This window comes from Eleutherodactylus coqui, chromosome 10 (genome assembly GCF_035609145.1).
Source record: "Eleutherodactylus coqui strain aEleCoq1 chromosome 10, aEleCoq1.hap1, whole genome shotgun sequence".
Lineage (NCBI taxonomy): Eukaryota > Metazoa > Chordata > Amphibia > Anura > Eleutherodactylidae > Eleutherodactylus > Eleutherodactylus coqui.
In genome coordinates, this window is record NC_089846.1 from 52,830,227 (window position 1) to 52,853,915 (window position 23,689).

Consider the following 23,689-nt stretch of genomic DNA (forward strand, 5'->3'; position numbering starts at 1 on the left):
ACACCTATGGGCCTTCCCGCATCACGTGGTTTATGACGTAGGAGACGTCAGCGCGCGGTTTCTGTAGCTGCTGGAGCCGTGCGGCCGCTCAGAGGTAGGTGACGGTTAGTTCCCCTGCGGTAGGTAGTGGCGCCCTGGTATGTAGGGAGGGTCATGGGTGTGACTAACGTGTGCTCACAGCTTGTTTCCTGAGGGCTGTCAGCCGGTGCCGCCATGACACTCCTGCTGTATGTAGCCTGTGTACATGTGTGTTGGCCGTATCTTACCACCTGCGTCTCCTGCACGAATGGCGCTGTAGTGGCGTAAGCTGCGCCGTATAGGATAGTGGGAGCTGCGGACACAAAACTACTGGTTGGGTTTGTTTATTACAAAGGTAATCAATTTGAGATCTGGTTTCGGCCTCCTGCAGGCGGGCGGATTGGCACTGCGGGATCCAGAGCGGGCGTCTGCTTCTGCCGCAAACTCTGCCCATAGCATGCTACAGCAATACGCCATTTCCTACCCACGAATGGAAATTGATTGCAATGTTCCACTCGCAGGGGCGAAATCGTGGTAGGTCGCGATTCTGTGCGGGCCACACGCTGCTGGCTTCCATTGAAGTCAGTGTAAGCTGTCTGTCCCTCAGCTATTCTGCATCATTGTAGAATGATCGCGGGAGCCGTGTCATCGCCATAGCGACAGTGTGGCATCACCTCTACTTCACATACGCCGGTCGGCACATCCGCAGCAGAGAAGTGAAGCCGTCCCGAGAGGTATGCTGGGGGCACCTGCTGGGCACCGCGTCAGATCCCGCATGTGGGGTCCGACCAGCCCGTGTGCAGGCGGCCTTAGGCTGCGCTCACCCAAGTGTCTTCTGGTAGCGTGCGGTACGCAGCTAGTATGCAGTGACGTTGCAAGCTGCCTGCATGCCGCCAATCGCCATCCACTATCCTGGCGTGTATGTGCGTGCGGAGATAAAACATGCTTTGTTTTTTTTGCGCACGTGTTTTGCTCAGTTTTGTGAGTGGCAACATGGCTGCCTATGGGATATTGGTACAGCTTATTGCATGCGCAAAACCCCCACACGTAACATGCTACGACCATATGCTTGTGTGAGACAACCCCTAAACGTTCTGGGGAAGAAAAACTAGAAAGTGGAGGTTAAAACTTTTTTTTTTTTTTTTAAACCCCTTAAGGACGGGGCCCTTTTTTTTTTTTCCTCCCTACTTCGTAACTTATTTTTCCGTTGACGTGGCGGTCTTGTTTTATGCGGCACAAGCAGAATTTTTCAGTGGTACTAATTAATTTAATGAAAAACTTTTAAAAGCTCCTAAGTGGAGTGTACTGGGGGGAAACACCCTCCCCATTCCATCCCGGGGAAACACCCTCCCCATTCCATCCCGGGGGAACACCCTCCCCATTCCATCCCATGGAAGCCATGATGCCAGAACAGCGGCACATGACTGCTGCATCGGTTAGGTGGTAGCTATTTGTCAAGAAAGACCAGGAAGAGGAACGAGTCTGTGTGGCTGCTTTTATTTTAACACCGTCATACTTATAGTTAAAGTAATTGCCCACATTCGGACGACCCTTTTAAAGCCCGTCCAGGGCTGCTTCAGATGGCCATTTTCAGTAATTCATACAGAGCCCTGAAAAGGAGAGGCCTTCTAATACAGTGTGAGCCCATCCTTATATTGTTCAACAGCGGCTCCATTGTGTCTGGGGATACATTTCTCGTACAGACGTCATGCGGTGTAATGTCATCCTTCCACTGTTTGTATTCTTAGTACTGTAACTGGAGCCAGTAGTGATGCCAGCGCTATAACTCTTCTGTTTCTTGTTTGGCAGGATCAAAATGAGCAGCTTTAACTTTGGGACGAATTCATCTGCTGGTGGCTTCGCATTCGGGACCCCAAAAACCACCGCACCAACAGCAGCTACTGGTTTTTCATTTGGCGGTGCGGCTGCTCCATCCGCAGGCTTTAGTTTTGGCGCAGCGACACAAACTCCTGCGGCTACAGCACCACAACCAAATCAGCCTACTGGACTATTCTCTTTCGCCACACCAGCTCCCACCACCACTGCCGCCGCCGCCGCTGCTGCTGCACCAACATCTGGGTTCTCTTTTGGCGCACAGCCGACAGCTGCGACATCTGCCGGAGGCTTGGTGTTGGGGTAAGGCAAATATCATCAAGCTCCTAATACTTTCTTATGATGATCCCTTTACACTAGTGTCAAACGGGCAGGTTAGGGACTAGGACATGTGAGTTATACCAAGAGGGACTATTCCCATAAGGGCTTGTCAGAGACATTGCAGGGGTGCATGTCGTCTGTGTCCAGGTAGGCAGGTCAGACAAGTCCAATACCTTATAATAGAAGCACATTGGGTGTGGAACTAAGCCCCCTATCTTTTTTTTAAGCCTTGGCCTAGTATATATACATGAACCTTAAGTCGGGTATATAAAGGATTTAATGTGGGAAAAGTAACAGACACAGAAGAATTAAGACTGGTTTCACATCTGCGCTGGAATCTCCGGTCGGGGGTGCTGTCGCAGATCCGGTACAAGATATCAGAAGAAACATTACTGCATAAAGTGCTTTTTCTTCAGGTAAAATGTCCGGCGGCTGAGCGGAAACCGGGTGAAGCCCGTTATAGTCAGTGGGGTCCATTCGGCCCTGTTCATTTTTGTCATAAAACGGATCCATTCGGCCAGGGGATTCCCTTTTCCTGCTCTCCCCACAGATGTGAAAGCAGCCATTGACTGCAATGGAAGCCGCCCATGCATTTTTCCGCACAGAATAGAACATGCTGCGATTCTCCCTCGCTAGCAGAAAATCACAGTTGATTTCTGCTCGTGGACAGGGGAGAATCATTTAGCCTAGCATGTCTATGGACAGACATTGCTGCGGGATTCGCGGTGGGTGTCTGGCCGCGATTTCTGCTGCGATAATCTGTCCGTGGGAATTCGGTCTGTTACAGGTTTTCTTTTTAAATAGTTTTGGTATGCATTGGTGTGTAGCATTTTGTGGTGCATGTTTTCGTTTTGTTTTTTTCCCCCCCAATGTGCTAAAATGACCAGCAAATCAACAATTTTGGTATTGTGGGTCCTAATTTTTCATGAGCTTCATGGAGTAGGATAACATGATATTATAGTTTGAGCTTTTACTGGGTGTAAAGGGTGGGAAAGGGTGTTTTCTTCTTGAATCTTTGTTTCTAAAACAATTTTTCCCCCTTTTAGCCCCACTAGGGGACTTGATATCCTCAATCAGGAGATTAAATATTTACCACAGTGCAGTACTTCTATAGTGCAGTGTATTATACAGTACCTTCTAGAAGTTTGGGAGCACCCCATGTTTTAAACAAATTTCTAGTCAGAGGTTTTCCATCAAGAACAGAAATGTATCCAGACTGAGACTTGGTTAATCCACCGCGTGCCAATATTTTATGGATGTCCTGTGTCATTATGCAGAGCAGGCTTGCAAGCTTAGAAAGCGCTATACATGGCAGGTATCGGCTGTCTTTGACAGCTAACATCTGGCTGCAGCTGCTGGGTTCGAAGAGAACTTGAATCTCCACAGTTATTCCATTGTGTAAGTTTTGACAGTGGCATTTAAAGGGAACTTGTCACCAGGTATGAGCACCATAAACTAAGTATTGGTGCTCATATGGCAGGTGCCTTGGAGTCAAGGGAGTCCCTGATCCAGCACGGTCACCCCTGAAATTCAGCATGGACTGATTGCTGTGGGAGTACGCACCATCTGCGCTAATCACCTCAAGTGACACTGCTGGGCTGGGGAGCTGGGCAAGTATAACAAATACCTCCCTGAGCTCCAGGAAACCTGCCTTATAAACACCATAAGCTAGTTTATGGCGCTCATAACTGATGATTAGTTCTCTTTAAATGGCCTAATAGAGGGAAATGATGCCCTCTGTCGCCCAAATGGTCCACTCAAAAAGAATTTGCAGGCTGCCATTCATATACCATGGTAACTTGAGTTTTTTTGGAGCCCCTAAGCCTGTCATGAATGGCTCCCTATTACGCCTGTGACCTGCCATCTTAATAGGATGCCTGCAAAATTATATACTGCAGTACTGAAATATTGCAGTATACTGTGCAGATAATCAGGGGATTGTTAGTTCAAGTTCCTTAGGACTAAAAAAAAGTATAACAAATTTTAGTCTTTTAAATTTACTAAGAATTAAAGAGAAGAAAAAGAAAAACTTTTACAAATCGTCACATAAGACTAATTTGGCATCGCCACATCGGTCAGCCCAATTTATAAACATTTCACACTATTTATCCCTTTTGTTGAATCTTGTCAGAAAATACATACTTTCATTTCAATTTTTCTTAATATTGTTTTTGCGAATAAACAGCTTATCTTTTTATTTTCAGGAATACTGTACCTAAATTGGGTCTCGGAGTGGCGCAGCCTGCTCCTGGGAGTACGATCAGTGGAGCCACTCAGACTTCCGGTTTTTCTTTCGGTGCTGCAGTTGCTCAACCCAACCCAGCGCCTTCCAACGCTCCTGCTGCTGCTGGTGGCGGCGGCTTCAATTTTACTGGTGCTGTAACAACAACCGTACCCCCTACTACAGCAGCAGCTACTACTCAAGCAGCAAGCAATGCAGTGCAAGCACCAGGTATCTGTTGGCATTTAATTTTTGTTGCTAAAGAGGTTTTCCAGCTCAAAACAAAACTGATGACTTATCCTCAGGATGGGACATCAGTAGCTGAGCAACATGATTTTCTAAGCTGGAAAACCCCTTTAAGCTGGCACTTTAAAAACCCACTCCAGTGAGATAGATATATATTCATTTGTGTCTAGATCCCTCCTGGCCTTTCTCATCAGATGGTCATGTGATCTGTATTCTGGCCAGCTTGGATTTACTTGAGGTTATGTGTCAGTTTCTCAGTCTGTGTGATGCTGTTACATGCAGCCGACTCCCAACACAGTTGCTGATGATGATTGGAGGCTCCTGTCACAGTTATAATGAAGGAGATCACAGCTTATCCTGTTGGCTGTGTACTCGCGGTCTGCAGCTTATTTAGGTGAATACAGATGGTAATGGCAGTGTTGCAGAGAAGGAACACGAAATGCCGTACTAATGCATCATAGGATTGATGTTGCTCTCACTTCCACATCAAGATGATGCATGAGTAGCATCAGACAGGAGACTGCATTGCATGGAGGGGAATACAATATGCACTAGGGACCTCCAGAGAGTGACAGAGGCAAGTTGACAGTTGAGGGAGGCAAGGTTGGAAAGATATATTTGCTGGAGTGGCCCTTTAAACAATGCCAGGATAAAGAAATGGTCTGTTAATTAGATTACGGGTCCATTCACATTGGTGACAGGGAAGTGCCTGACCTTCTCAGGTGCAGCTTGCATTGCACAGCACACAGCGACCCATCCGCATGCTATGCAATGTTCAGGAGACCGCACATCTGTAACTTCTAGTCTCATGCAAGACTCAAACGGAAAAAGAAGCATTGCTGGGACAGAAAAATCGCCCATGTAAATACACCCAGTGCAAATAAGTTGTATTTTTGTGCGTCTTGCAATGCACAAAACTCACTCGATTTTCTCACCCGTATGAACGCACCCTTAGCCTTGCAAATTCCAGCAGCCAGGTAGCCAATTCATTTAACTACTTACTGCTGCTACTTTTTATATTCTCTCTTTGGCTATGAAAGGGGCAGGTCATGGAAAAAAATCTAAACTATCTATTTACAGTAATTTGCCTACCCTGATTGAGAGAAAGGGAAGCAATTGCCACTGCACATATTGGAAAATCTCAAATCTTTGATTTTTATATAAGAAAACAGGTTGGTTTGATACCCCCACCCCTCCTTGTTACCGTTTGTATCATAGGAATCTGTCTCCTTCTTTTTACTCTTCTAGTTTTTTGTATGCCAACACCCCTCACTTCAAACATTGCAACTGCTACCACTGCACCAGCGCAGGCTGCTCCAGTCCCGCAGAATCCAAACCTATTTGGAAAGCCTCCTGAACCTGCACAAGGTAACCTTGCTCCTATCTTATAGACATATGATTGCGTGTATGAACACATCCACAAGGTTTGCAAAAAGTAGCAGATTTTTTTAAAAAAATCTCAACGGTATTTTGTGAGTTTTTATTCATAAGTGAATGAATTAGAGGCAGTTATACAAATATATCTCCATATACCAGAAAAATAAACTGCCTATCCCTCTCATTGGCATATGAGTTGTTGACTGTCAAGCAATTGTACTGAGAGCACCACGTATAGATTGTGAACGATGTCACATCTGACTACACCCTGGGAGTTACGTCCTGCAGGACTGCAGCTGCTGTAACTATCATAAACTGCAGTAGTCAGATGATTGTAGTAGGAAGGGTTTAGTAGTCATAAGGTGTGGGGGAAAGTACTGTTGGATGCAGCTAAGGGGTTAATGAACAATGTACAGGATGTAAGTAAACATTTTAGTGCGGATTCCGTGCCGACAGCTTCCATTGAAACTGCGGATTCCGCTGGAAAGCAGGAGTTTAAAAGAAAAAAAAACAACTATACTGCGCATGTGCTCCGGCCGACACTTCCGCACACATCCGCAGTACAGAAAAAAGATCCGGACAGGTATGTGCGATCGCGGGCAGGGTTGGATTCCGATCTGCCCGTGGACATGAGGCCTAACTAACAAAGTTTCAACCAGCAAAAAAATCATTGCTTGGTTCGCTCACTTCTCGCTGTGTCTAAACGCTTTCCGCGCAGTGTTTGATGTAGAATGTGAAGCGCTGAGCGAGAAGTTAGCGATTCTAAGCAATGATCTGCCTGTCTAAACATTCTGCATAAGCGCAAACAACTAGCGTTGACATCACCCGCTCGTGCGCTCATTTAGCCAATGGTCGTCTCGTGTAAATGGGCATTAGTTGACGGTGTTATTTTACATTTGGTCTAAGTTGTTGCCGAGCAACCTGATTTGTCACTTGTCTGCTATGTAATTATGGGGAGTTTTGTCTTGGTGTACATAGTAAATAGTAAATTGACCTGGTTATTTTTTTCTCTTTGCCCCATCTGACAGTTACAGTTTTAAGCTCCACTACAACAGCTGCACCCAGCACTCTGGGACTGAGCGCCAGTCTCACCACGCCCGCAGCATCTCTCTTCTCAATCCCAACCACAACTTCAGGTAGGACTGCGTTTATGTTGTGAACATATCAGATCAACTACTATTTCCTTTTTTTTTTTTCTTTTTTACGTTAAATTCTATTTCTTTTTACGAGTTTTGTGATAGAAACCAGAAGATTCATAGGGTACACAGTCAGTGCTGAAACCTACTGAGGGTTATAAAGTAGGAGGTAGTGAAAGTCTGACACCAACACTTGAACAATCAACAAAGCGGTCAGCGCAATACACCTGAGATAGATAATGAAGTAGAACAATAACCAGAGGGGTAAATAACACTGTGGAGGAGAAAAGGGAGGGGGAGCAAAAGACTAATCTTCAGGAGAAAGGATGGCTGCCGAGTCACATTATGAAGCCCACACTTTATGGAATTTGAGGACGCGTGTGGTGTTGACAAACCACTTTGCTGTAAGGAAGCATATCCTTAATAAGTTTAACCCATTAGGATTTAGGGGGAGAGGGGTGCTGGCCAATACAAGGCAATGACATTATAGGCTATAAAGAGGATCTGGGGCGAGACAGAATCTCACCATCCATACAGCTAAATAAGAGGTTGGTGTTCCAAGGCTAGAAGGACAATCTGAAGCGTGGCCAGGGTCATTCTGACAAGCCGCCAAGAATTCAACAATGGGGTTACAAAGCTGAATGAGCCATATACCTATTGCATGCTAGGGAGCACACTGCAGCAGCCCGGAAGAGTCTAAGAGTACGTTTACATGCAGCGGAAATAGAGAAGCTTTTCCGCAGCGGAAGATCCGCACCAAAGTCTGCGTCGTTTCCAAGTCAAAAACCACATCGTTGGTGCAGATTCACAGCTGGTTTCATCCATTCAGTAGATTGGATGGAGTTTGCTGTAAATCCACACCAACGCAGCGGATTTTGACACTGTTTTTGATACATAATTTGCTGTGGATTTTCCACACTGGGGAAAGATATATAGCTGATGAGTGATAGAGAGCGGAGTTAAACTATTAGCAGTAGCTGGGGAAACCAGTAGATGGAGAATGGTACAGAAGCAGTCAGCACAAAAAAATTTGTACGGCTGCTTCTGTAAAAGTTAAATTTCTTAAAATATCGCACCGTTTATCCTGAATGCCATCAGAATTGGTTTTTTGGTCTTCAAAGAAAGAATTAAAACTGAATAAGAACCACTCAGTCATGTTGTATGTCCCCAAAATGACACCCAATAAAAATTAATTGTCCTCAAACAATGAGCCTTCACACAGCTGGATAAACGAAAGGCTACGAAAGATGGTGACAGCAAGTATTTCATTTTTCTAGTATAACATAAAACTATAAATTGTACGGACCTCTAGAAGATGTCCTTTTCAATTTCCAATGGAAGCTGCTACCCTCCTTCTCTCTCAAAAACAGGCAAAATTGCACTCTTTTATTTTTTTCCACTTTTTTCCCCTTTGCAAGTTTATGTTGCTGCAAAAATGACAAGTTATGATTTTTTATTTTTTGTGTAAGGGGGGGATGAAAAATTGAGAATGGAAAATTTAAAAGGGCTGCAGTGGGAAGGGGGTGAACATGAAGTTGACGGTTTTCTTTCCGACTCTAATATTTGGGACATTTTTAAGGTCAGTTCCCTCATTTGCACCCTGCTCTCTGGGACTTGGTTCCTCTCTTAATAGGGATGCTGAAAATATTAACTATGGTTTTGAATTGTTCCCACCAAAAGGACACTTTCAGTGGTTCTAAGTTGGGGCACGGCTGAATATACTGAAGGCCCAGATTTCAGTTTCTCAGTCTTCTGAAGTAAGAAATGTCATGCAAAAAAATATATTTCATATTTTATAAACAGCAAGTTGGATGTTCTGTAAATGCTCAGTGGATTTGATTATACTATGTGCAGAGCTTTAAAAATGTACATTCATTCATTCACACGTACGTACGTCTAGGCGCTGAAACAGAAATATGTTTTGTTTTTTTTGCAGCCCCCTTGGCTAATAAACCCCAGGCTACTGTAGTAGTGCCAACTATCACTTCCGGACCAACAGTTGTAAGGTAAGTGCTGGAGGCTGGTTCTCCCACTCTCCCATTTAAGCCTCCCTCACACAGGGCGTTTGCAGATTCTGCCCCGTTTCAGCAGCGCTGGCATACTTTATGCCAGCGTTTTGGCTGCGTTTTCAGCTCGGCTGAAAACGCAGCCAAGAATGCTGAAAAGAAAAAAAAAAAAGTAATACTCACCTAGCCGCTGCAGTCCGGGTCGCGGCCGCTGGTCTCTGCCGCTGATCCGGGCTTCCTCGGCACTCCCAAGTCTAGTGCCGGAGGCCAGGTTTGAGAACCCTGGCTCCGGCAATAGAGTGCTGTGATTGGTTGTCTGTGCTTGCTTGATGCCCAATCACAGCCCTTCATTGACTGTCTCAGCCAATCAGAGCTTGCCGGCGCTGATTGGCTGAGACAGTCAATGAAGGGCTGTGATTGGGCAATGAGCAAGCACAGACAACCAATCACAGCACCCTATTGCCGGAGGCGGGGTTCTCAAACCTGACCTCAGGCAATAGACTTGGGAGTGCCGAGGAAGCCCGGATCAGCGGCAGAAATCAGCGGCCGCGACCCGGACTGCAGCGGCTAGGTGAGTATTATTTTTTTTTTCTCTCTCTCTAGCCCGCTGGGACTGTTTTTCGGGGTAGGGCTTCTATTGCAAGCCCTCACCCTGAAAATCGGCGAGCGGTTAACGCTGCCAAAAACGCGGCACCAAGTGTTGCCACGTTTTTAGCAGTGCTAAAACCACTGCCCATTCATTTCAATGGGCGACGCAGGGCTGAAAACGCCCCAAAATAGAACATGCATCGCTGTCAAAGCGCAGCGTTGGGAGGCGCTGCGTTTTCAGCCCTGTGTGAGCAGCCCCATTGAAATGAATGGGAGTGTTGTACAGCGTTTAGCGCTGGGCTGAAAAGGCAGCGCTAAACGCTGTATAAAACGCCCTGTGTCAGGGAGGCCTTAGGCTGCATTCACACGTATAAGCATTATATGGACATCACGCTTGCAAGCATAACTTTCATGCCGCTGCAAGGTGGTTTTGCTTACAAAAAACTCTTCATCACTTTTGTGAAATTTATGACCCTCTGGTACATGTTTCATGCGCGTCAGAGGATCGCAAGTAATTTCCATTGATTTCGGTGCAAAACATATCACACACTCATGCATCTTGCATGGCATGCGAGTCGTGTGATGTTTTTAAAGGTCCCATTGAAAACAAATGGGCCTGGCGATCGGAGGGAACGCCAAAAGATAGAACATGCTGTTTTTTTTTTTGTTTTGTTTTTTTCTTAATATTCTCTGAGCATTACCGCAAGGGAAAAAAATCGCTCAAGTGAATAAGTCCGTTCAAAAGAATGGAGATCATATATTTTTGCATCACAACGCACAAAACCCCATAAGATTATCGCCTGAATGTAGCCTCTTATGGGGAGGTTTTAAATATTGACACACTTAGTTGATTAAGTTCTCTTGATAACTCAGGGTGGTTTTGCACAGGACAACTATCGTCTGAATACATTGATGGTGAATGTAAGCAGCGGTTGTTCCCTGTAAATGCCACCAAATGATCGACATGAGAATTTATTTACTTAGTTTCAATACACCTAAAAATAGTCAGTGGCTGATTATGCTGTGTAAATGGGCAATCGTTTCTTGCAACGATTAGCTAATAACTTGCCTGGAGGTGTTTGATTCAGCAACTGGGAAATTAAACAAGTAAACAATTGGTTTGTGTAAAAGCAGACAGTCGTTCGTACTCCTCTGCCGAGAATATTCAGAGGATTGTGGTCCTGTGTAAAGCGCCCCTCATCTGCATACTGTACTGCAGGCTCATGATTACCTGCTATAACATATTGCAAACACAAGCCTTATGATTTAATTATCGAGCTCATCCAAGATAATGTCAGAGTTACCAAAAAACACTTTAGTGCCTTACTAGTATACCATGTGGTGTATTTTATTATTTCTTTTTAACCCCTTCCCGCTCCATGACGTACCGGTACGTCATGGGAGCCTGGAACTTCGCGCAAAATGACGTACCGGTACGTCATCGGGATAGCGCGAGATCATGACTGACCTTGCGCTATCCCACAGCGGGAGTCGGCTGTCCGTCACAGCCAGCGTCCCGCTGCAACAGCGGGGGGGCATTGGAGATGCGCGCCCCCCCCCCCCCCCCCCCCCCCCGCTGTTAACCCCTTCCCTGGGAAAGAGTTCACAGAGGGATCGCGCTCCCTCTGTGTCTCCGGCCGGCCTGTCACCATGGCAACAGGACGCCAGAGACTGGCGTCCTGTATTGCCTATGCCTATGATCACTGTATAAGTGATAAGGCATGGCAGAGCAGTAGCTCTGCCATGCCTTATGACAGTGATCATAGGCATAGTGCTGCAAGTCCCTCAGAGGGACTGAAATAGTGTAAAGAAAAGAAAAATGTAAAAAAAAAAATGTAAAAAACTCCCTATTTAATGCTTTTTCTAATATTAGCATAAAAAAAGGTAAAAAAAAAATTAAAACCCCACATATTTGGTATTGACGCGTCCGTAACGACGTGTTCAAAAAGTTGAACATGCTTTTTATTTTGTACAACAAAAAGCGTAAAAAAAAACGCTAAAAAACAGAGGCAAAATGCTAATTTTTAGCATTTTGCCTCACAAAAAATGCAATAAAAGTGATCAAAAAAGCCGTACATTCCCCAAAATGGTACCAATAAAAACTACAGCTCGTCTCCCAAAAAATAAGCCCTTATAGAGCTCCGTACATAGAAAAATAAAAAAGTTACAGGACTTTGAATGCAGCTATAGAGAAAAAAAAAGATTTCCAAAAAAAGGCTTTTTATTGCAAAAAAGTGTAAAAACCTAAAAAAATAACAATTTTGGTATCGTTGTTACCGTACCGACCCGCAGAAAAAATTTAGTGTCATTTATGCTGCATGATTAATGCTGTTAAAAAAAAAATCTGTCAGAATTGATGCGTTTTCTCTCCCTGTTATCATAAAAAAATTAAAGTTTTACGATAGTCTATGTACCCAAAAGTGGCACCGATTAAAAACTACACCTCGCCACACAAAAAACAAGCCCTCATACGGCCGCGTCGACGGAAAAATAAAAAAGTTATGGCTTTTGAAAAATGGAGATGGAAAAATACCAAAAATCGCTTGGTCCTCAACGCCAAAATAGGCCATGTCATTAAGGGGTTAATATAGGAGCATATGAGCACCAAATGCCACTGTTATATCTATACAGCAGCATCTGTCTGAATTATACATCAGCAAATCCTGCTGTAAACTATTTGAAAGCACTCAGTGGGTGCCATGTAATGCCACATTAATTTCCTGCAACAGTCACCATAGGTGAAGTTGACCACCTGCACCTTTTGCCGGTAATGAATGTTGATTGCTGTGCCATTCAGCTGTCAGACTTTAGATGATGAACTGTTGGCAACGTACTGCTCAATGCCCCCTTTTGGACTGGACGAGCTGTTGGGCAAATGATGCTTGATACTCGTCCCACTGATGCTCACTGCTGTGCTGTTATACAGTAGCGAGTATCGCTGAAAGCGATGGAGGCAGAGCGGGCCAGGGAGCATTCTCCCCGCCCCCCCCCCCCCCCCCCCGCCTCCATTCATTGGAAACGGACAGTTGTTCGGTAGTAAACGTCTGCTGTTTATACTGAATGACTCATTGTTCAGTTTTCAGCATGAAGAAACTGAACTGAACTATTCTCATTCAGTCTCTGCATGCATTTACACAGGACGACTAGCGTTTAGATCCCAGCTGCAGCGCGGGAATTTGAACGATGATCTAAATGTCCCATTAGACACAGGATACCTCCATGTAATGTCTGACTTGGGGTAGAGACTGGGTGTTACCCTAGTTAGTTTTGGTGGTAATATACAAATGGTTTATTGCAGTATAGTGATTCAGTAACAACCATACCTGATCCATGCACTTTAAAAGCTGAAATGTAATACAGTTTGTCAGCTAACCTTTGGGTGGAATTTCCCTTTCTATTGCTGCTATCTTTATCCCTTTGCCGTCAGCCGTACAGATATATACATCCTACCAGCACATGCCTCGTGCAGTTGGGATGTACGTTGACGTCAACAGCATACGCCTGCTCCATGAACGATGGGTAGTTGCTGTCTGTGACAGCAGACACCCACGATCAAAGAGAACACCAATCGTGGCTGTTAACTAGAGATGAGCGAGCATACTCGTCCGAGCTTGATGCTCGTTCGAGTATTAGGGTGCTCGAGATGCTCGTTACTCGAGACGAGCACCACGCGGTACTCGTCTCGATTAAACGAGCACTGACCATTGAATTCAATGGAGCCGGCAATACAGCCGGCTCCATTGAAAGCAATGGGCTGCCGGCGAGTGCGGGATGAATTGTCGGGAAGGGCTTAAAAATATAAGCCCTTACCTGAAAATCATCCTAAAATGTGTAAAAAGTAAAACAAAAAATATACTCACCTTGTCCCGGCAGAACGATGTTAGCCCATTGAATTCAATGGAGCCGGCAATACAGCCCGCTCCATTGAAAGCAATGGGCTGCCGGCGATCGCGGGATGAATTGTCGGGAAGGGCTTAAATATATAAGCCCTTCCCTGCAATTCATCCAGAAATGTGTAAAAATAAAAAATATATATATATAGACACACCTGGTCCCGGCAGACGGCAGTCCTCCTGAACTGCTCTGAACAGCTGTGAGTAGTATTCAGCAGCCGGGGATTTAAAATCCCCGCCTGCTGAATGAGCTGCCTCTAATTGGTCACAGCCTGACCAATCCGAGGCAGATTCCACTCACACACCCATTCATGAATTTATGAATGGGTGTGTGACTGCCTCTGATTGGCTCAGCGGGACCAATCAGATGAGGCAGCAGTCACTCACCCATTCATAAATTTATGAATGGGTGTGTGAGTGGAATCTGCCTCTGATTGGTCAGGCTGTGACCAATTAGAGGCAGCTCATTCAGCAGGTGGGGATTTTAAATCCCCGGCTGCTGAATACTACTCACAGCTGTTCAGAGCAGTTCAGGAGGACTGCCGTCTGCCGGGACCAGGTGTGTCTATATATATATATATTTTTTTTATTTTTACACATTTCTGGATGAATTGCAGGGAAGGGCTTATATATTTAAGCCCTTCCCGACAATTCATCCTGCGATCGCCGGCAGCCCATTGCTTTCAATGGAGCGGGCTGTATTGCCGGCTCCATTGAATTCAATGGGCTAACATCGCTGCTGAATACTACTCACAGCTGTTCAGAGCAGTTCAGGAGGACTGCCGTCTGCCGGGACCAGGTGAGTGTGTATATATATGCATATATGTATATGTGTGTGTGTGATATATATATATATAATTTTTTTTTTTTTTTTTTTACACATTTCTGGATGAATTGCAGGGAAGGGCTTATATATTTAACCCCTTTCCGACAATTCATTCCGCGATCGCCGGCAGCCCATTGCTTTCAATAGAGCCAGCTGTATTGCCGGCTCCATTGAATTCAATGGGCTAACATCGTTCTGCCGGACATTTCTGGATGAATTGCAGGGAAGGGCTTATATATTTAAGCCCTTCCCGACAATTCATCCCGCGATCGCCGGCAGCCCATTGCTTTTAATGGAGCCAGCTGTATTGCCGGCTCCATTGAATTCAATGGGCTAACATCGTTCTTCTCTGCCACAGCTGTTACAGCTGTGGCAGAGGAGAACGATCTTTATGCTGACAGTGCGGGGGGTGGGGTGGGGGGGTCTCACTCTTGCCACTATTGTGGCTTAATAGTGGGACCTGGGAACTTGAGATGCAGCCCAACATGTAGCCCCTCGCCTGCCCTATCCGTTTCTGTGTCGTTCCCATCACTTTCTTGAATTTCCCAGGTTTTCAGAAATGAAAACCTTAGCGAGCATCGGCGATATACAAAAATGCTCGGGTCGCCCATTGACTTCAATGGGGCTCGTTACTCAAAACGAACTCTCGAGCATCACTGAAAGTTCGACTCGAGTAACGAGCACCCGAGCATTTTGGTGCTCGCTCATCTCTGTTAACCCTTTAAATGCCTCTGGCAATTCTGACTGTGGAATTTAAATTTCACGATGGATTTAAATGTCCCCAAAAGCCTCACAGAGATAGGATCACGGTGTGCCATCTGGGTATCATGGCCGCCCTGTGAAGGCCCCTAGGGCTGCCATGAATGTTTGCCTGCTAAGACGTGCCTGGAGCAATTCAAATAGGAAACCTGTTACAAAAAAAAAGCTAGTATAATGCTATACTTTAGTATTGTGTTGTACTGTATATGCAATCAGACAGTCTCAAATTCAAGTCTCCTGTAGGGACTACAGTAAAAATAAGAGAAAAGAAATGTAAGTTATTAAAATAAGAATATTAAGATTTAAAAAACTTTTCAGTCTTTGCAGCATTAAAAAAAACAAAAAAAACACACACAAAAATTGGAATGATGAGGTTATGGGAATAATATCTTTTTCCGGATGAGTTCACTGTCCTGCTCCAAATTGGTTATAACGAGAAGTTGCATGCATGCAGATGTATTTGAGTCTGACTCTGACTCCATGTTGGTCATTCTGTAATACATTTCTGGTTTATTCACATCATAACAGTACAGATATAGTTAGACCTGACGCATCAATGGTACCGACCCAGAGAATAGGCCGTCTGCAGACGGCCAGGTCGGATGTAGCGGAACCCAGCCTGCACCCCTGCAGTGACCAGTGCGGCTCACCACCTTCCGCGTCCGATCTGCTCTGTGATGTGTCAGCTGCCTCCCAGTCAGCGCATGCGCAGAGCGGAGACGGCGCATCGGGAGTGACATTTCTGTGCGGGCCTCTGCGAGACCTGCACAGAAATAGAACATGCCGCAATTTGTTTTCCGCACGTGTTTTCACGCGGACAAATGATGGCCGTCTGCATAGGATTGCGTTTTGTTATGTAATCCTATGCAGGCGGGCACGGGTGGGAATTTCTGCCCATGTGCAGGGGGCCATAAGGACATGTTTTTACTGTATAAAAACGACCAACCCTCATCAAAAAAAGTTTTGTTTTTTTTCTTGATTTTTGATTTCACCCCACATCGCAACACTTAGACAAATTTAAAAGTGGTGTTCTGGACATTTCACTGGGGTCAGCGTGATCTGCTTTCTACGCTGCCCATAGAGACAATTGCGTTGGGGATCTAAAATGGTGGACAACCCACCCATCATCTATTGATAACCTTTCCTCATGTCAATAGAAAAAATCCAAAAAGTTCGTACAACCCCTTTAAGTCTTTCAATACATCATATGGTACTGTTGAGAAATAGAACTCGACCCTCAAAGAACAAGTCCTCCTATAGCTAGGTCACTAGAAGCTGATACTAGAACTGCAGAATGTGCTCTGGACCCTGGAGCATCAATGACTCTTGGTCATGTAATGGTTGTCATACATTATATACCATGGGATTGGTCACCCCGTCATGTAATGTTCTCTTGCTTACAGCAGCGCTCCTTCTGTTATGACCTACGCTCAACTGGAAAACCTCATCAACAAGTGGAGTTTGGAGCTTGAGGATCAAGAAAAGCATTTTTTACAGCAGGCTACACAAGTCAACGCCTGGGACCGAACGCTCATTCAAAACGGGGAAAGGGTGAGTGACGAACACTTTTAGAAGCTGTTGTGAATGTTGATGGCCTTTGTAGCAATCTAATGCCAAAATACTTAATGCTCTCAGATCACTGCGTTACATAGAGAGATGGAGAAGGTCAAATTGGATCAGAAGAGGTAAGACAATGAAAATGTTCCTTTTATTTACTCTGCCATACATGGTGCCAGGCTTACATTGGATTCCCTCTGGGAGGGGCTGCATACTATTTCAGTTGTTAATAGTCTCGGTTTGCCTTAATGCAAAGTGCTTTTATATGACTGCAGAGAAGACCACATACTGCTGGTATACTTTAGACCCATTTACACTCAACGATTATTACTCAAAACCTACTCAAAAGCCATCTTTTGAGCTATAATCGTTGTCTGTAAATGTGTGCCCATTGTGCACTTTTCGTCCATCGCTGACTTCAGGTCAGCAAGAAATCTGTCGTCCCTGATGAGGGGACCGTACGCGGAGTTCTCCGCAGGCAGCACTGATAACGTTCTTTAACAGCTGCTGTCCAGCTGAAGAACAATAGTGATGTATTTAGAGAACAGACCACCTGGTCTTCTCTAAACACAGGCAAATGAAGCTAGTTAGCTACTAAAGGGCTGTTTAATCCATTAGTACCTAATGCAAAATGATCACTCAAAGCATTCAGTTTCTGAAGAATTTCGAGCAATCATCTTTGTGTGTAAATGGACTTTTACTGCTACAAGCTGCTCCTCACTTTGATCCATCTGATTGTCCTAGAGATTAACTTTTTTTGGATCTGTTAATTTGTTAAACCCTTAAAAGGGTTGGCTAGTTTTCTATAGGTGCAGCAGAAAACTGTTTAGTTGTGTCTTTTTTACCAGCACATTGTCAATCTTCACATGTGCCGTTCCGTCCTTGAGCATAGCCTAACTCCTAGCCAGCACGGCGCCCCCTTCTGTATATAGTTACTGATGATGGGGCACATGACCTGAACCATCAATCAGCGACCAACAATGAATAACCCTATGCACGATATTAGACGGCGCATTCACAATGCTGTGTGCAGTGTTATTCAAAGGAGACCATGGATGGATGGATGGGTCAGGTCATAAGCCCCTCCATCAGTGGCCATATTATGGACAGAAGCCCTCCGCTCTAGGATAGGGCAGCACTTTACAAATCTGAATAACTGTGCTGGTAACTCATGAATAAAGTAAAAAGTGGACAGGTTCTCTAGGGAATGTTAACATATAGATTTTCTGTGTTTTTTGTTTGTTTGTTTGTTTGTTTTTGAACTAAGAAATCTGCACCCAAAAATTGTGTGCATTTTTTTTTTTATCTTAGCGTTTTACCATTTCACCTCTTAAAAAATGAATAAAACACCATGGCTCATCCAGTATCAAACAGGCCCTCACATGGCTAGGGTGATGGAAAAATAACATTATGAGTGCACCTTTATATTGTGTTTGATGCTTTTTAAAAGGGTCTAGAAAAGGGGGTGCAGCTAAGTGGAGTTTTAAATGGACCGGTATGTGGGAGAGTGTGTGCATGGCAACCTGAAGAGTCAGATTTCTGTGCGCCATGCAGTCTTCAGAGGGGAACACTAAAAAATACATCACCTGACTCTGTCTTCTCCCCTAACCTAGTTTATGGTGCCATAGGGAGGTGAGAAGTTCCCATTAAAATGCATCGGTTGTTTGGCACATAAGAAGCCAACCAAAAGTTGGTGTAATTCGGTGTCTAACTTCTAGCAAGAGGCACCAGACCTGTCACATATAAGTGTGGAGCATCTTCTGGCTGCCTTGTTTAAGTTGTCTTAAAATTAAACGGCATTATTAAATCCACTGTACTGTGTTTAGAGGTACTACTAGATCCTGGGTGGTGTTAATAAATGCTCCATGATATACAGGATATTTATATGCAATGTGGCAGAGTTAGAAGAACTGGTGAAAGTGAAGGTAATTGTATTCTAGCTCATTACCTCTTATAAAACTTGTGCCGTCTGATGCCAGTTGCACCCATGGGCACATGTCTGTGTACTGTCCGACCTACACGGACTCTGTACTCTGCGTGTCCGGTTTTCATCTACCAAATATTAAATGCCACAACTCTTTTCTACATGGACCTATTCTGTGTGAAGAATCGTGCAGGTAAATAACCGCATTGGCTCTAATGAGATCCTCTGCTGTCCGTTTAATAAAATACAGCTGTGTGCCTTTTGGCCCAGGTCTGACAAGTTCTCCAACATTCAAATAGTTTACCTCCTTTTTTCCCCCTTCCCCACTATTTTTGGCCATGGTTTACCAACAAATCATTAGTAGGGTTTTATATCTTTTAGGTTGGATCAAGAATTGGACTTTATACTTTCCCAGCAGAAAGAGTTGGAGGACCTTTTAACCCCACTGGAAGAATCCGTTAAGGAACAGAGTGGAACGATCTATTTACAACATGCAGATGAGGAGCGAGAGAAGACGTAAGTTCTGGGTGGATCGGGAGCCGGGATATTCTGGAGATGTAGTAGAGAAAGCAAATTAAGCACTTAGATTATTTTCTCTAACCTTTTGAAGGTAGAGTTTGGAATTGGGTACGGTATGGAAATGGGATGAGTCCGGACATAGTGGAAGATATCCACAGAGTATTTCCCCAGAAGTCGTTGGATACTAAGCACCCACATTACATGCAGATTATATTGTGGGGGATTAATGGTCACAGTTTATATACCCCTCTGCACATGTCGTAGAACAGTCTCTGACAGAAGTCAACAGATTTGCTTCTGTATATTGTATCTGGTCCGCTGTAAAACAGCTCCCCAGTAAGTGATGCATTCTCTTTATATTCCCCATCGGTGGTACAAAGTCTTTTATAAACCTACTATAAAATTCTTAGAATGTATCATTCCAAAAGCTGAGATGATCTGAAGGCCCTTGACCTTGAAAGGGTTAATAATGTGATTTTGACTTTTTTATTATAATGTGCCATATATTAGATTCTGGTGCTTTCATTTTTACTTTTGCCAACAGATACAAGCTAGCAGAGAACATTGACGCTCAACTGAAGCGAATGGCCCAGGATTTAAAGGACGTTATAGAACATCTGAACACAACAGCCGGTCCTGGAGATGCCAGTAATCCAGTGAGTAGTTAGACACAAATCTCCAACGATCTCTTAATAACCCCCAGTGAGTGGACATGCCGTTGCCAAAGTAACATCCACCATCAAGGGGGCCCCCTATATGCACATTACATGGGCCGCCTGCCCCAGCAAAATTATTGATTTGGCCAATATATATGTAAAGGCGTTACTGATAATCGCTACTGGTGGTTAGACACTGGATCCTATTTAATCAAATGGTACAAATTCCGCTGATGTTGTCGTCCCGACATTTTACAAGCTAAGGGCCCATTTACACACAACGATGATCGATCAAAATGTGTTTAATCAATGTCTTTTGAGCGATAATCATTGCGTGTAAATACTGCCGCCGTTAGCTTTTCGGCCAAATGATGATTTTTAGTTCAGCATAAAAACCATCGTTCGGCCGCCCAGCTGAAAGCAGGGACTGCATGAGTTTGCAGATAACAGACCACCTGCTGTTATCTGCATACAGCGAATAGAACTTTATGCAAAGAGAGCTTCATTTAAATGCAAATGAAGCTAATAATGGGCATTAGTGCCCATAAGTAGCTATTGAAAATGTTCGCTCCAAACTGTCACTCAAACTGTCTTTTGAGTGATCCTCTTTGCGTGTAAATGGGGCTTTACAGCTTAATGTTTCATCATTGCATGTGTATGCTAATTTACTGCATTTGAATAGATTACATGTAGGATTAGTAAATCAACAGACTGGTCGCTTCGCCTGTTAATGATTGGAACAAGAGGGCGATTCCTCTCGTTAAACTGACATTTAATACATTGTGTATTTTGCATTAACAGCTCCAGCAGATCTGTAAAATCCTGAATGCTCATGTGGATTCATTGCAGTGGATTGACCAGAATTCAGGTGAGTTGTTGCAAGAACCATTCTTGCTATAGTGAACCCTGGTCTCCGTGGGAAAGGATGTCTTCTGAATGTCTTGAATTTAGTACTATGTAGAAAAGAATACCATGGCGCGACAAAGTGGAGTGAACCCAACATAGAGAAATGGAAACTGTCAATAGATGAGCTGCTCACCTTTCGGCGGTTGTACATGTGGCAGGCATAAGACGGATGTAGATATAGCACAACCCAGGCAGCTGATGCTGCTCCTCTTCAAACTGCTTATTTATCACTGTGGCAGAAGAATCAGCCCGTTTACTAGATCAGTCTTTCACTGTGGAGATCCTTATCTCTTACAATATAGCCTTTATTAAATAATATAATAAAACTGGTAATAAACCTGACACACAATCAAGGTCGGTGCTATTGCTGGGTCATTCCAAAACCTTGATCTTCTGGTGAAGCCATTCTTTTGTGTCTTTGGAGGTCTGCTTTGGGGTCATTGTGCTGAAAGGTGAAATTCCTCTTCAGCTTTACAGCAGAGGCCTGAAGGTTTTGTGTCAAAATGAGCTGATATTTGGAACTGTTCATAATTCTCTCCACTTTGACTTAAAGTTCCAGCAGCATAATGCCACCCCTGCCATCTTTACTGTGGGTATGGTGTTCTTTGGGTGATGCGCAGCGTTGGCTTTGTGCCAAACATACCTTTTGAAATTATGCCTAAAATGTTCCCCTTCGGTCTCTTTAAACACAACACGTTCTCCTACATACTTTTAGCAGATTTGATAGAAGTTTTGGCAAAACACAGCCGGGCTTGGATGTCTTTCTTTGAAAAGACTTCTTTCTTGCCACCCTACCCCACAGCCCAGACATATGAAGAATATAGAAGATGATTGTCACATGCACTACACAACCAGTACTTGCCACAAATTCCTGCAGCTCCTTTAATGTTGCTGTCGGCCTCTTGGCAGCCTCCAGCACCAATTTTTTTTCTGGTCTTATCAATTTTTGAAGGACGTCCAGTTCTTGGTAATGTCACTGTTGTGCCAGATGTAATCCATTTCTTGATGTCTTCACGATGTTCCATGGTAGATGTAATGTCTTAAAATAAAATTTTTGGTCCCCTTCTCCCGACTTGATGCCTTCCAACAATCAGATTCCTTTTGATGTGCAGTAAGCTGTTTACGGGGCCATGAGAAGAAAATGACAGGAAAATCTTCCTAGAGGAGATGAACTCTATATGGGGGAAATGAGAATCCCTGTAAATGACAGCAGCGGAGTGCTGACTACTATTTATCATGCGTTCATATGTGATTGGCTAAACACAACCACACCCCAAATATAAGAGGGGGCTCACATTTATGCAAATACACTATTTATTTCCACCCTGAAATATTTCAGCTTGTTTGTCAATTTAAATTGTACAGATAACGGGTCACATTGAAGGTGGAAATTTGAAATGATTCCCCCCCCCCCTCTTTTTTTCTTTCCTTATTGCTGCATTGATTGTAGGTACATTTTAAAGAGGCCGTGTGCTATAGAGATTTTCCCACCTCTGCTGTTTTGCTACATGAAGCAGGCAGCTCCGTACATTGCGCAGTGGTCTGGCACTACTGGCTGAATCCCATTCCCTTTATTAGGACTTGGCCTGCAGGGTCAACTCGGGCCACAGCGCAATGTACGGAGCTGTCTGCTTCCTGCAGCAAACTGGCTAGAAAAGACAACCCCTTTAACGAAGGAATTTTTTTCATTGGATCAGATCTTGATTTTCTGATGTCATTTACTGTTCACTTTCTCCCTGTAGCTCTTCTTCAAAGAAAAGTGGAGCAAGTTGCAAAGGAATGTGAGAGTCGGAGGAAGGAACAAGAGAGGGGATTTTCCATTACATTTGACTGAGCTAAATGGATTAAACAATATGTACTATATATGTATGTGCTTGGTTGGAATTTTTTTGCTTTGTTTAAATAAATTTTTTTTTTGTGATGTTTGTTTTTTTTTTTTTTTACCTCAGCTGAGCTATATAATGCAACCCTTTAAACCAATCAGCTGGCACCGTGCAGCCAAGTTTTACCTAATCCTAGATATCAGTCTAATTTCTGAAAACGGACTTGCCAAAAAGCAAGCCTATGATTTGGCAGCGGCTTTTTACCAAACCTCTTTCTAGATGTAGTCTTGGTGTGGCATAAATTACCCGGATACGGGGGTGTGATAGAAGAAATGTGCTTTGTGATAAGAGGATTTATTTATGCACCAGTAAAGTCCTTTTCCCAGGGAGTCTCCATGACAGCACCACCTGAGATCGCCTCCTCCTGATAGGACAGGAACACACCGAGAGGTTAAAGTTCCACCCCCCCCCCCCCCCCCCCCCCCCCGTCCTCCCCGTCCTCCCCTCCTCAGTGTTTTCCTGTCCTGCCAGGAGGCAGGGTCACCGAGAGGGGCTGGTGGAGACGCCAGCCCGGAAGGAAGAAGCATACCGGCAGATCAGAGGGTAGTGGTCCAGCCTGTCCTCCCTTCTTGCAGAGCGACTCCCGGGACGCCACATGGGGTGGTCCCCCCGGGCCAGGTTCCTCCCGCGGCGGCCCATGGGGGGTGCAATGCGGGGCTCCAGCTCTCCCACGCGCCGGCTTAGGAACGTGCGCGGCGCCTACGGCTTCCCCTTAACGAGCAGGAGAGGGGGCGGGGCGCCGCGGCAAGCGGTGAGCGTGATGACGTCATCGCGCAGCACGGCCGGCGCTCGGAGAGGGCGGGGCTAAAATTTAAAGGCGCCAAAATTCAAAAAGGAAAAAAAAGAGAGAAAGGATTCAAAAGGAACCTGAGAGAAGATGGCGCCGAGCAAGGAAGCCACTCAGTGAGTATTGGCTTAAACGCCCCAAGAGTGTCTGCAGCACCAGTAATAAAGCAATGAGTGCTCCAGCACCAGAGGCCGCGGAATGCTCCACCGCGGCGGCAACCGTAAGTAGCCAGT

General features: G+C 44.7%; 1 protein-coding gene across 3 annotated transcripts; it reads left to right on the plus strand.

Annotated features, from left to right (window-relative positions):
• Positions 1-15: 15 nt before the first annotated feature.
• On the plus strand, positions 16-22,707 carry NUP62CL (nucleoporin 62 C-terminal like). Of its 3 annotated transcripts, none has more exons than XM_066580995.1 (12): positions 16-94; positions 1,828-2,154; positions 4,377-4,624; positions 5,888-6,007; positions 7,045-7,152; positions 9,089-9,158; positions 16,628-16,775; positions 16,860-16,909; positions 19,087-19,221; positions 19,769-19,880; positions 20,682-20,748; positions 22,529-22,707. In XM_066580995.1, the coding sequence occupies exons 2-12, from the start codon at positions 1,835-1,837 to the stop codon at positions 22,618-22,620; spliced, it is 1,470 nt and encodes a 489-aa protein (XP_066437092.1). In that variant the 5' UTR covers positions 16-94; positions 1,828-1,834; the 3' UTR covers positions 22,621-22,707. The 3 variants fall into 3 exon arrangements, with proteins under 3 accessions (XP_066437092.1, XP_066437094.1, XP_066437093.1); XM_066580997.1 differs by having other exon boundaries at positions 16,631-16,775; XM_066580996.1 differs by lacking the exon at positions 16-94 and adding an exon at positions 352-373.
• The last annotated feature ends 982 nt before the right edge of the window (positions 22,708-23,689 follow it).